Source organism: Oncorhynchus keta, chromosome 2, assembly GCF_023373465.1.
Source record: "Oncorhynchus keta strain PuntledgeMale-10-30-2019 chromosome 2, Oket_V2, whole genome shotgun sequence".
NCBI classification, from domain to species: Eukaryota; Metazoa; Chordata; class Actinopteri; order Salmoniformes; family Salmonidae; genus Oncorhynchus; species Oncorhynchus keta.
Genome location: NC_068422.1, coordinates 50487165 through 50500269, shown reverse-complemented (window position 1 = coordinate 50500269; position 13105 = coordinate 50487165). Strand labels below are relative to the sequence as shown.

Below are 13105 nucleotides of genomic sequence, written 5' to 3'. Positions count from 1 at the left end.
CAATCATGTTGTAGAAACATATCAAGAATGAATGATGGTAACAGTAGTCTCATAGCAAAGGGACTGAATACTTATGTAAATAAGGTATTTCTGTGTTTTATTTTTAATACATTTGCAAAAATATCCAAATAGCTGTTTTCACTTAATCATTATGGGGTATTGTGTGTAGATTTATGAGAGGGAAAAAATTCATACATTTTTGAATATACAGTCGTGGCCAAATGTTTTGAAAATGACAAAAATATTAATTTTCGCAAAGTTTGCTGCTTCAGTGTACTGAATACTGAAGTATAATTACGGATTTCATAAGTGTCAAAGGCTTTTATTGACAATTACATGAAGTTGATGCAATGAATCAATGTTTGCAGTGTTGTCCCTTCTTTTTCAAGACCTCTGCAATCCGCCCTGGCATGCCGTCAATTAACTTCTGGGCCACATCCTGACTGATGGCAGCCCATTCTTGCATAATCAATGCTTGGAGGATGTCAGAATTTGTTGGTTTTTGTTTGTCCACCCGCCTCTTGAGGATTGACCACAAGTTCTCAGTGGGATTACGGTCTGGGGAGATTCCTGGCCATGGACCCAAAATATCTATGTTTTCTTCCCCGAGACACTTAGTTATCACTTTTACCTGATGGCAAGGTGCTCCATCATGCTGGAAAAGGCATTGTTCGTCACCAAACTGTTCCTGGATGGTTGGGCGTAGTTGCTCTCGGAGGATGTGTTGGTACCATTCTTTATTCATGGCTGTGTTCTTAGGCAAAATTGTGAGTGAGCCCACTCCCTTGGCTGAGAAGCAACCCCACACATGAATGGTCTCAGGATGCTTTACTGTTGGCATGACACAGGACTGATGGTAGCACTCACCTTGTCTTCTCCGGACAAGCTTTTTTCCGGATGCCCCAGTCCTCAGCTGTCCAATCCCTGTACCCTGTACTCTGTCCCTGATGTTTTTCCTGGAGAGAAGTGGCTTGTTTGCTGCCCTTCTTGTCACCAGGCCATCCTCCAAAAGTCTTCGCCTCACTGTGCGTGCAGATGCACTCACACATGCCTGATGCCATTCCTGAGCAAGCTCTGTACTGGTGGTACCCCGATCCCGCAGCTGAATCAACATTAGAAGGTCCTGGCGCATGTTGGACTTTCTTGGGCACCCTGAAGCCTTCTTCACAACAATTGAACAGCTCTCCTTGAAGTTCTTGATGATCCGATATATGGTTGATTTAGGTGAAATCTTACTAGCAGCAATATCCTTGCCTGTGAAGCCCTTTTTGTGCAAAGCAATGATGACCGGCACATGTTTTCTTGCAGGTAACCAGGCTGACAGAGGAAGAACAATGATTCCAAGCACAATCGTCCCTTTGAAGCTTCCAGTCTGTTATTCAAACTCAATCAGCATGGTAGCGTGATCTCCAGCCTTGTCCTCGTCAAAACTCACCCCTGTGTTAATGAGAGAATCACTGACATGATGTCAGCTGGTCCTTTTGAGGCAGGGCTGAAATGCAGGGTAAATGTTTTTTTCTGCGATTCCGTTCAAGTGCATGACAAAGAGGGACTTTGCAATTAATTGCAATTCATCTGATCACTCTTCATAACATTCTGGAGTGACTTCGTGAAAATGTATATTTGTGTCATTCTCAAAACGTTTGGCTGCGATTGTAGCTGTACCGTAACAAAATGTGGGAAAATGTCAAGAGGTCCGAATACTTCCGAATGCACTGTATACACACTATATACTTACACACACACACACACACACACACACACACACGCACGCACGCACACGCACACACGCACGCACGCACGCACGCACACGCACACGCACGCACACACACACACACACACACACACACACACACACACACACACACACACACACACACACACACACACACACACACACACACACACACACACACACACACACACACACACACACACACACACACACACACACACACACACACACACACACACACACACACACACAAACTACACTGACATTCTCACACAAGACCCACACACATTCCCACACACATTCCCATACACTACACACACATAAAGACACTACACACACACACACATACACACACTTTCACACTGATCATACTCTGCTGCTACTCCGTTCTTTATTCTTACTCTCATGATTATCTACCCTGATGCCTAGTCAGTCAATGTACCCTGCATGTATGTACCAACAAGCTCTCACAGTCAAATGTCAGAATTAGACGTTCATCCATGTTTCTGAACCGTCAGTGTCTAGCATTAACTCAAAATTCTTAAGGTTAGGCATTAACTCCGAATGGTTAAGGTAAACCAGTTAGGTGTAGGACAGACTTAAAACAAAAATATCAAAAACACCTTTCTATCAATGGATTTGAACATGCATCCAGCCCTTTGGAAGCAGATGCAGATGCTTACACCCATCTGCCATCCCCTTCCAGAATAACCTTCCAAAACCTACTTGAAGGTAACTGTGCTCACTGTGGCCGTTTTCCACGTCATCCTCTGACGGCCTCAGACAATCAAATCTAATTTTATTGGTCACATACACATATTTAGCAGTTGTTATGGCGGGTGTAGCGAAATGCTTGTGTTCCTAGCGCCAACAGTGCAGTAGTATCTAACAATTCACAACAATAAACACAATTCAAAATGTAAAAGAATGGAATTAAGAAATATATTAAATAGGTAAATAAATGTTAAATAAAATAAAACATATTAGCATGAGCCATGTCGGAGTGGCATTGACTAAAATACAGTAGAATAGAATACAGTATATACATATGAAATTATTAAAACAGTTTGTAAACATTATTAAAATGACTAGTGTTCCATTATTAATGTGACCAGTTATTCCATGTCTATGTACATAGGTCAGCAGCCTCTATGGTTCAGGGTTGAGTAACTGGGTGGAAACCGGCTAGTGATGGCTATTTAACAGTTTAACAGCCTTGAGATAGAAGCTTGGGTGGTTGATGTCCTTGATTATCTTTTTGGCTTTCTTGTGCCATTGGTGCTGTAGGTGTGCTGGAGGGAAGGCAGTGTTCCTTCCGTTGAGCAGACCACGCAACCCTCTGGAGAACCCTGTGGTTGCAGGCTGTGCAGTTGCCGTACCAGGCGGTGATACAGCCTGACAGGATGCTCTCAATTGTGCATCTGTAAATGTTTGTGAGGGTCTTAGGGGCCAATACACATTTTTTTCAGCCTCCTGAGGTTGAAGAGGCACTGTTGCACCTTCTTCAGCACACTGTCTGTGTGGGTGGACCATTTTAGATAGTCAGGGATGTGTACGCCAAGGAACTTGAAGCTTTTCACCTTCTGCACTGCGGTCCCATTGGTATGGATAGGGGCGTGCTCCCACTGCTGTTTCCTGTAGTCCACGATCAGCTCCTTTGTTTTGTTGGCTTGAGGGAGAGGCTATTTTCCTGGCACCACTCCGCCAGCGCCCTCACCTCCTCCCTGGAGGCTGTCTCGTCATTGGTGGTAATCAGGACTATTACTGTTGTGTCATCTGCAAACTTAATGATTAAGTTGGAGGCGTGTGTGGCCACTAACTTGTGTCACCGGTGACCTCCCTCATGTACATATCTACCTCAAATACCTTGTATCTGTTACTGGTACTCCCTGTATGTAACTTCATTCTTGTGTATTGTTTTCCTCTTGTCTTACTATTTTTATGTTTTATGATTTATTTATTTTACTCTCCATCGTTGGGAAGGGCTCGTAAGCAAGCATTTCACGATAAAGTCCACCCCTTGAATTTGGCGCATGTGACGAATACAATTTGATTTAGAAGAGAACTGGAGGAAAGTATAGACTATTACCGTGTGTGTGTGTGTGTGGGGGGTTATTGGGTCCCTGGGGTCTGTGAGTTCTTCTTGTTCTCTCAATTTAGGCAAAAACCTGCCTCAATATGTCTCTCACCCTGGAAGTCTTTGTGGTGACTCACACACTGCGCAGACTGAGAGCTGGTCGCTGTGTTTTGGCTCATCTCCTGTACATGTGTCACACAGTTAGAAGAAGAACACCTCCAGGCCCCCCACACACATACCTCTCGGTCCCCATACCCACCGCATGTTGGTTTTCACTCCTATCTTCCTGCATACCTTTTGTCAAACCTTTTTGTGTTTTCTGTCGGTGTGTTTGACTCTGTGGCTATGTCTCTACTGGTGGTTATTAACTAATTGAAAAGCAGTTGCAGCTTCACCTGGGACAATCACTCTCCACTAACCTGAGGTCGGATGTTGGCATTCTGATTCAGTCGCTGTCTGTTGTTCTGAAATCAAGAGAGAAATGAATGCTGGGTAGTCCTTTCTCTCTCTCCTGGATTTGCCTCAGGGCATAGCAGAGTCCATCAAATATTAACTACCTACATTATCATCAGATCATACTCTGACGCTGTGTGTGTGCTTGCATACGTGTGTGTTTGCATGATTGTGTGTATTGAAGTTGTACTAAGATAGAAAGAGTGAGTGCATACATCAGATTTCAATAGTCAGCATTGATCAACATCATCTCAGTCGCTCTTCTAGCAAAAGTTGGCAAAGCTTTTTTGGGAATCTGTGGTTGCCTTGGCAACCATAATCAGCTCTAATTCAGCTGAGAGAGAATGTTTTATGGTCACATACACCAGATAGGTGCAGTGAAATGTGTTGCTTTACAGGGTCAGCCGTAAATTAGGGTTAAGTGCCTTGCTCAAGGGCACACTTGTCGGCTTGGGTATTCAAACCAGCAACCTTTCGGTTACTGGCCCAACGGAATATCCTCTAGTCTACCGAACTAGATAGACAGAGAGAGATAAAATGAGAGAGTGAGGTGAAAGCAGGGTCTACTAGAATGCGAGAGAGACTTCGACTGAGTTCTGGGTTTTTTCCACTGTACTGATTGAGTGATGGGTCAGGCACTGAGAGGACAGAAGTGAAAGAGTGAGAGAGAAAGGAGAAGAGAAGACAGATGTGTGACAGAGAAAGAGAAAGGGAGCAAGAGATGGCTTTGTTTAGAGGATTAGAACCCTATCCTCTCATCTGACAGACTGATACTAGTATATCTCTCATTCTTTTTCTCCATCAACTGGGATTACTATTACAAGTGGAAAAACATATTCCCCATCTCCTTCTCATCCACTCCTCTCTCTACTGGGGTTTCTGCTACTGTACTACTTATAGAGGGAGAACTCACTCCCCATCGTCCTCTCCTCCTTTGGCGCTACTGGGCTTCGGACCTATCATCCATCTACCACTCAATGCATCGGAGAGAAGAAAATATGGAGGATGGAACTAATTGATTTTCCTCCTTCTCCCTCCCTCCCTCCCTCCCTCATTCTCTTCCCTCTGGTCCATACTAGAGTTTAGGATACAGATTTAGGATCTTAATTTGATCACTCTTTTGTTGCTGAGTAGGTTCCTGCACAGGAAATGCTAACTTGTACTGTATTCAAGATATAAAAAAGCTTATAAAGTTTGTAATTTCCACTTTAAAATGTCAGACTTGATTTGCTTAGCAAAAAATGTATCAACCCCAAAATGTAATTTAATTATAATCCACATAATATTGTCCTGTTACTGCGGGATTATTTTCCTGCTGTAGCAAACTGGCTCAAATTAAGATGGGAGAGAAGAAGAGAGGAGATGAAGAAGACAGATAGAAAGAGAGAGAGAGAGCAGGAGAGAAATAGGCGAGAGGAGGAGAGGAGAGGAGAGTGGTGCGTGGTGCTAAATGCCGTGTTTGCTTTGCTTCTCCCCGTCGCATTACTTACCCTCCGTCTGGCACATATACACACACACAAACACAACAGGCACACTTACTCTCCTGCTGGCTCGCACCAAAACCTTTCTTTGAAAGCAGCAAGTAAAGGTAAACAACAGGAGAAAGACTAGAAGGAAAAAATAAATAGTAACTGGAGGAACAAGAGAAGAGAAGAAAAGAGAAAGAGGAGAGGAGAGAAAATAGGAGAGGAAAACAACCTGTCACTCAATACTAGTTGTATAGTACAAGTCAGTTGGTCCGGAATTTTCTACCACTCTCCCAGCCAATCAGGTTGAGTTAGGGGATTCTCAAAGGATAAAGGGGAGGAGACAGAACACTGTTGTTGATTGACAGCCGGAGTCCTACAGGTGGAGCCACGAATAAACGGAGAGAGAGGAGGAGAGAGCGAGAGAGAGAGCGAGCGAGAGAGAGAGCGAGCGAGAGAGAGAGCGAGCGAGCGAGAAAGGAGCAGCAAGCAGCTACACTTTACGTCCCCTTTACTTCCTTTCCTCTTTTCACTTGTTTTCTGCCTAGTCGATACCCCCCAACACTTGCGTTTACCCCAACAATTGTGACTATCGTTAGCCACTACAGAGTCAAGATGAGCCATTGCAGGAAGAGATGCAAGCGACAGCTGACCAAAGTCTTTCGATTTTTCTACCGCTTCCTCACAGGGACACTCGAGAAAGGTAGGCAGTCACTCCACTGTAACATCATCTTACCTCCAGCTCCTAAACCCCCTATACTTCTAATCCAGACCCCTGCACCGCGCTCACCTCCACAGGTAAGGTGGGAGCAGAGCTCTGGGTCTGGAGCTGCTCCTGGTTGTTGCTTCAATATACGATTTTTTGGGTCTAGGAGCTGGAGTGATCTAGCCCTATGGATCTATCTATGTGGTTCCAGCTTTGTCATTCTAGGTCTAGGAGTTGGAGTGTTTAAGATATGTGGTACTGATGATATTTTATATCTCTTGGTTCTGTGTGGTCTTCTATAGTGTGTGTGTGTGTGTGTGTGTGTGTGTGTGTGTGTGTGTGTGTGTGTGTGTGTGTGTGTGTGTGTGTGTGTGTGTGTGTGTGTGTGTGTGTGTGTGTGAGACATTGTACTCTGTGGCTGCCCTTACAAAAATCACATGTCAAATTAGCAGTTTCACATTTGAAAATCGCAGTTTCACGTAATGTTTTCACATGTGAAATAGCTGTTTTCACATGCTGAGCTTCAATTTCACACTTGAAACCATATTTTCCCATGTATTAAATGTAGAGTTCACATATTAACACCAGCTTTTCACATATAAGGAGAATAACATATTCTTACTTCACATGTGAACTTGCAATTGCACATTTTAAAGTGAAAGTCAAATTAGCAGTTTCATATGTAATTACAAGTTCACATGTGAAAAACATTCATGTGAAAATCAAATTTGCAGATTCACATGTGGGGTTGAAATAATGTTATTCTCTCCACATGTGAAAAGATGGTTTTGACATGTTGCAGTAGCAATGTTTACACCGGTGAACTTATGGTGACCGCATTTAAAAATACCAAATGCGGGACATGGGAACGATTTTGTGGGACATTCGTGGAACAGTGGACAGAAAACATTTTTGGGGGGCAGGTTATTGGATCACACTCTAGTTCTGCTGCTGTATGAAGGTCACTGCCAGTTAAAGTGGCAATCCGTAGTTGCTACGTCTATTTTTGGACTTGTAAATTAATGATATGTACCTATTGATTCTTGTAGAATATAACGTATAAATGTCTCATGAGCTTAGTTCAACTGTCGTACCCCAACATATAAGCTTGTTTTACTCCAATGTTAGTAAACAAAGTAAATGTAAACAATGTTTGTTTTTTTCCACATTTGTTTTGTCTTTGTTTTTTGTAAAGGTCTGACAGGCTAACACTTTGTTAACCAGTCAGGACTCCATAAGCTGTAATTGAGCTGTGGATGTAGAATGTAAGGAAAATTGGACTGAGTGAACTCTCCATGAATCCCTCTTTCTCTCCCTCTTTCTCTCCTTTTCTCTCTTTCCCTTTCAATCATTTTTGCTATCTCTCTCTTCAGCAGTCAAATGGGTTGCTCTCCAGAACCAAAACACGTTTGTCCTCTACACAAAAAAATATTGTGCTAGTTCTAGTTTGAAAAAAATGAATAAACTATTTACAGCAGGTTTCTGAGAATTTCCAACATGGGATATTTTTATGTAATAATATACTTAACTAAGTCCAACATCTAAAAAATTGCTTAGATCCAACATAATTTTATCAATTCCAAAACTGTCATCATTTGTTAGATTTACTTAATCTTTTTCATTAGTTACTTTCAGTGATCGTGTCATATTGTTTAATATTTGTAAAAAAAAAACTATTGGTCACTAAATCCTGAGAAATGACGGACCATGTAAAAAACTGTTGGTCACTAAATCCTGCTAGAAGGACCACGTAAAAATGGTTGGCTGGCATGCCCTCACCCGTCTGAGCGTCGGCTGTGAATGCTCTCTCCCGCTGTATACTTATAGCGGGTGTTATGCTTTTTGACCATATAAAGAGAGAAGTAAGGTATCGAAATATTGATGTAAAAACAGAAAACTGCATTTTTATGTACATTTTTTGGGGGATAATATTTACTAAGCCTTGGGTATTTTTTTTTTTACAGTGTACAAACTGTTGAGCAATGAAATTATACCAGATGACCTGTTCAGTGGGTTACTGTGTGCAACAAAAGAGTGTTCAAATGAAGATCCTTCATATGTATGCCAAGAGGAGGAGGAGTATCTGGTGAATGAGTTTCTTCCTTAGTTTTTTACACAAGACATACTTGAGGGTCAGGACATACTTGGCCACTGGGAAGGCAGGGAACTCTAAACTTGACCCTACCAGAAGGAAGGGAGCTCTGACCCTACCATGCATGCATGATACACTGAACCTACTTGAGTGGCAATAAACTCAAAGCTTGGACACGTTTCACCTGCCAGGTAGACCCAAAACTGTAACTCTAACCCTACCAGGTGGGAAGGGAACTCAAACCCTACCGGAAAGGAAAGGAATTGTAAACCTACTGGGAAGGAAGGGAACTCTGACCCTTCCGGGAAGGAAGGGGACTCTGACCTGACCCTACCAGGAATGTGATGTCTGGCAGGTCACCTGAGGCAATATCTGGAGGTAGCAAGACCCTCAGGGCTGGAACTACCACAGTGCTAGCAGGTGGGGCCAGCAGGGACTCCAGGCCTGGGATCAGCAGGTCCCACCAGGCTGTAACTGGAGATGCCCCAATGTCTGGCATGTACTTGGTCTCTGCAGTAGCTGCAGGCTGTGGCTCCTTCCAAGGAGCGGGCAACAAATTCAATGTGGGCTGTGCTCTGGGCCAGGAGCAGTGAGTGGCTCCTGAGGGAGAGCAGGGCTATTTGTGTCTGAAGGTTCCAGGATTGAAGACAGTCGAACCTCGGGCACCGGAGCGTCTGCCTCTGCAAGCAGGGTATTCCCACTGGAAGGAGAGGAAGACTCCGCAACGGCAACCAGAACAGGCCCCAAAACAGCAGCTGGCTGTGGCTCCATGACTGGAGCGGGAGTCTCCTTAACTGTGGGTACTCGAGGAGCTGGCTGAGGAGGATGCAGACCTTGGTGTCGTGGACTGTGCACTCTGGAGTTGTCTTCATCTGCTTGAGAGGTAGGCCGCTATGGAGAGCAGAAATGTACCCTACGCTCCCGTGCCTCTGGCCGGGGGGGGCTTAGAGGGACATCGGTCAGGAGAGCAACTCGTCCGCCTCTGGGGAGAGGGCGCTCCCGACACTAGGGCATATACAACGTAGATTCCAGTCGGGGGGGCCTAGAGCGACAAAGATCTTTTGAATAGCTAGGCCACCTCAGGATGTAGTTGGGGTCCCAACGGTGGCGAACACCCGGAGGGCCTGGAGTAGTGTCTCTCAGGAGAGTTGCCGGGCCGACTCAGGGAGTACCATGATAACTGGGAAGGCCTAGAGTAGTGGGGGTGGTAAGAGTGCTCCCTCAGCGGTGACTCAGGCCGGGTGGTCCTAGAGTACGCCCCCTGATCTCTTGCTGCTCATGACGCAGGTACTCATATTCCCTCATCAGCTCCCAACTAGTGAGGGCATGGTTACTCCCTGACCACTGAGGATGCCTGGAGCAGGGCTGGTAGTCTCTTAGATGAGAGAGGTGTGTAGTAGGACCTCGTATGGGCTTAGGTGGGTGGTGACAGCCGTCTCATACATCTTAGGGATGCAGGATAACTCGTCTGCATCCTGGGGCATGGAAACAACTCATCCAGCTTGAAGGACCATGTTAAAACTATTGGTCGCTAAATCCGGAGAAATGATGGACCATGTAAGAAACTGTTGGCTGCTATGCCCTCACCAGTCTAAGCGGTCAGCTGTGAATGCCCTCAATCCCTATATACATATAAATGTAGTCGGAAGTTTACATACACTTAGGTTGGAGTCATTAATTAAAACTAGTTTTTCAACCACTCCACAAATTTCTTGTTAACAAACCATAGTTTTGGCAAATCGGTTAGGACATCTACTTTGTGCATGACACAAGTAATTTTTCCAACAATTGTTTACAGACAGATTATTTCACTTATAATTCATTGTATCACAATTCTAGTGGGTCAGAAGTTTACATACGCTAAGTTGATAGTGCCTTTAAACAGCCTGGATAATCCCCAAAGATGTCACTTGAGTCAATTGGTGGTGTACCTGTGGATGTATTTCCAGGCCTACCTTCAAACTCAGTGCCTCTTTGCTTGACATCATGGGAAAATCAAGACCTCAGAAAAACAATTGTAGACCTCCACAAATCTGGGTCATCCTTGGGAGTAATTTTCAAATGCCTGAAGTAAGTATAAACACCATGGGACCAGGCATCCGACATACCGCTCAGGAAGGAGACACGTTCTGTCTCCTAGAGATTAACGTACTTTGGTGTGAAAAGTGGCCACTATGGAAAATGCTGTGGTAGCGTGTGCATGTCTCTTGACTGACTGTTTACCAATACAACAATTAAACCACTTCTGAAAAAGTACTTGTGCAACCAATGAATTAATAGCGCTTATGGCAGTACAGGATAATACTACATGCAATAAACATTTACATTTACATTTAAGTCATTTAGCAGACGCTCTTATCCAGAGCGACTTACAAATTGGTGCATTCACCTTATGACATCCAGTGGAACAGCCACTTTACAATAGTGCATCTAAATCTTTTAAGGGGGTGAGAAGGATTACTTTATCCTATCCTAGGTATTCCTTAAAGAGGTGGGGTTTCAGGTGTCTCCGGAAGGTGGTGATTGACTCCGCTGTCCTGGCGTCGTGGGGGAGTTTGTTCCACCATTGGGGGGCCAGAGCAGCGAACAAAATACCCAAAAAATAAACAATACGCAAAGCAGCATTGGCAACTCTAACATTAAATAATAGTAACAGACATACAGTAGAACATATGGCTGAAACTTATCTAAGTAGCATGAAGTAATAAGTGGTAATTACCTATTATTGCACAGCATGTACAAACCAAAATACCCCCCTGCAACTTACATTTCAATGCACGCACAACTTTCAGACATTCGTGTTACTGTCGACAACAAAAATGTCCTCCGACAAATGCGTCGGGTGCAGTGCCCAGTGAGCAGTGTGACCTCTTCTTTGAACGTCAATATGCCCAACTGTTTTGATATCAGTTTATCATGGTCTATTACACCTCATAGCACAACAAACTGCTTAAAATAGACATACATATACTGTAACATTGTGTAAAAGTACCCACAATCCTCTAAAAACTGAGCAACATGGCAAGTTGATTGAAAATGTTATAAGTAAATTAAACACCATTTTCATTGTTGTCATTGTAACTCCAAAATAATTGTTCAGATTTTGCAGTATATTGAATTGAATTTACATTTTCAAATGTTATGCTTTTTGAGCATATAAAAATGAAGTAAGGTATTGAAGTATTGAAATAGAACCAGAAACCTGTATTTTTATGTACATTTTTGGGGATGTAATATTTAATAAGCTCCTAATTTATATATTTTTTATAGTGTACAAACTGTTGAGCAATGAAATTATACCAGATGACCTGTTCAGTGGGTTACTGTGTGCAACAAAAGAGTGATCAAATTAAGATCCTATGTATGCTAAGAGAAGAGGAGTATCTGGTCAATGAGTTTCTTCCTTAGTTTTTTACACAAGACATACTTGAGGGTCAGGACTTAGCCTACTGGGAAGACAGGGAACTCTAAACCTGACCCTACCAGAAGGAAGGGAACTCTAACCCTACAAAGAAGGAAGGGAACTCTGACCCTACCATGCAGGCATGATACATATGTATGCTAAGCTCTTGTATGGACCAGAGGGAAGAGAGAGAGGGAGGGAGAAGGAGGTGTATCTGCTCAATGATTTCCTTCCTTAGTTTTTTCTTCTCTCCGATGCATTGAGCTGTAGATGAATGAAATGTCCAAATCCCAGTAGAGCCAAAGGAGGAAAGGAAGATGGGGAGTGAGTTCTTACTGTGTGTTATTGTAAATATGCACTTTGACCTAAGCTTATGTCAAGGTACATATTTCATCCTCCATTTTCACGCTTTCATTTTTCTTGTTCTTCTTCTTCTCTCGTTAGACTTTGACATTTGCAGAGGAGTGTTTTCATATTCAGAAAGTGCACACACACATACACACACACACATGCAGCAGAGCTTCTATCAGAAATACTGTGCATCGGTCAGTCCAGTCAGTAAGTCAGTGGTCTTATAATAACCCCCTCAGCAGATCCATTAAGTATTTAGTAAATACAGCGTGTGTGTGTACTTAAATGTACGTTTATAGAGAGAGCCAGGTTTCTATGACAACCGGGTCTTGCGTGTCTGTTCCAGGAAGAGGAGAGCGAGAAAGAGAGAGGGGGTGGAGAAAATAGAGAGACATAGGTAAAGAAATTGACAGATAGAGGGGAATGTGGACCTCTCTGTATGGGAGCTAGCTAATAGTATGTAGGTATTTCATCAATGTCGATCGTGGTTTGTATTTCAGCATCATGGTATTTTAGGACAGGCTAATGTAAAGGGGCCCAGCTAATATATAGTCAATCAACTGTAACAATAGATAACATTTACTGGATGGATACACATCGTTTTGACTATACATATACACTGAGTGTACAAAACAACCTCAATTCGTCGATGCATGTACTATACAAGGTGTCGAAAGCGTTCCACAGGGATCTTGGCCCATGTTGACTCCAATGCTTTCCACGGTTGTGTCAAGTTGGCTGGATGTCCTTTGGGTGGTGAACCATTCTTGATACACACAGGAAACTGTTGAGTTTAAAGAACCCAGCAGCGTTGAAGGTCTT

At 43.3% G+C, this 13105-nt stretch overlaps 1 protein-coding gene across 1 annotated transcript in view; it reads left to right on the top strand.

Moving 5' to 3' along the window:
- The first annotated feature begins 6126 nt into the window (after nt 1–6126).
- The window catches only part of LOC118402245 (Kv channel-interacting protein 2), an 89228-nt gene continuing 82249 nt past the window's right edge, over nt 6127–13105 (top strand). The window contains exon 1 of the mRNA XM_035800300.2: nt 6127–6434. Coding sequence (XP_035656193.1) covers nt 6347–6434 — 88 coding nt within the window. The 5' untranslated portion in view covers nt 6127–6346. The remainder of the gene's footprint in view (nt 6435–13105) is intronic.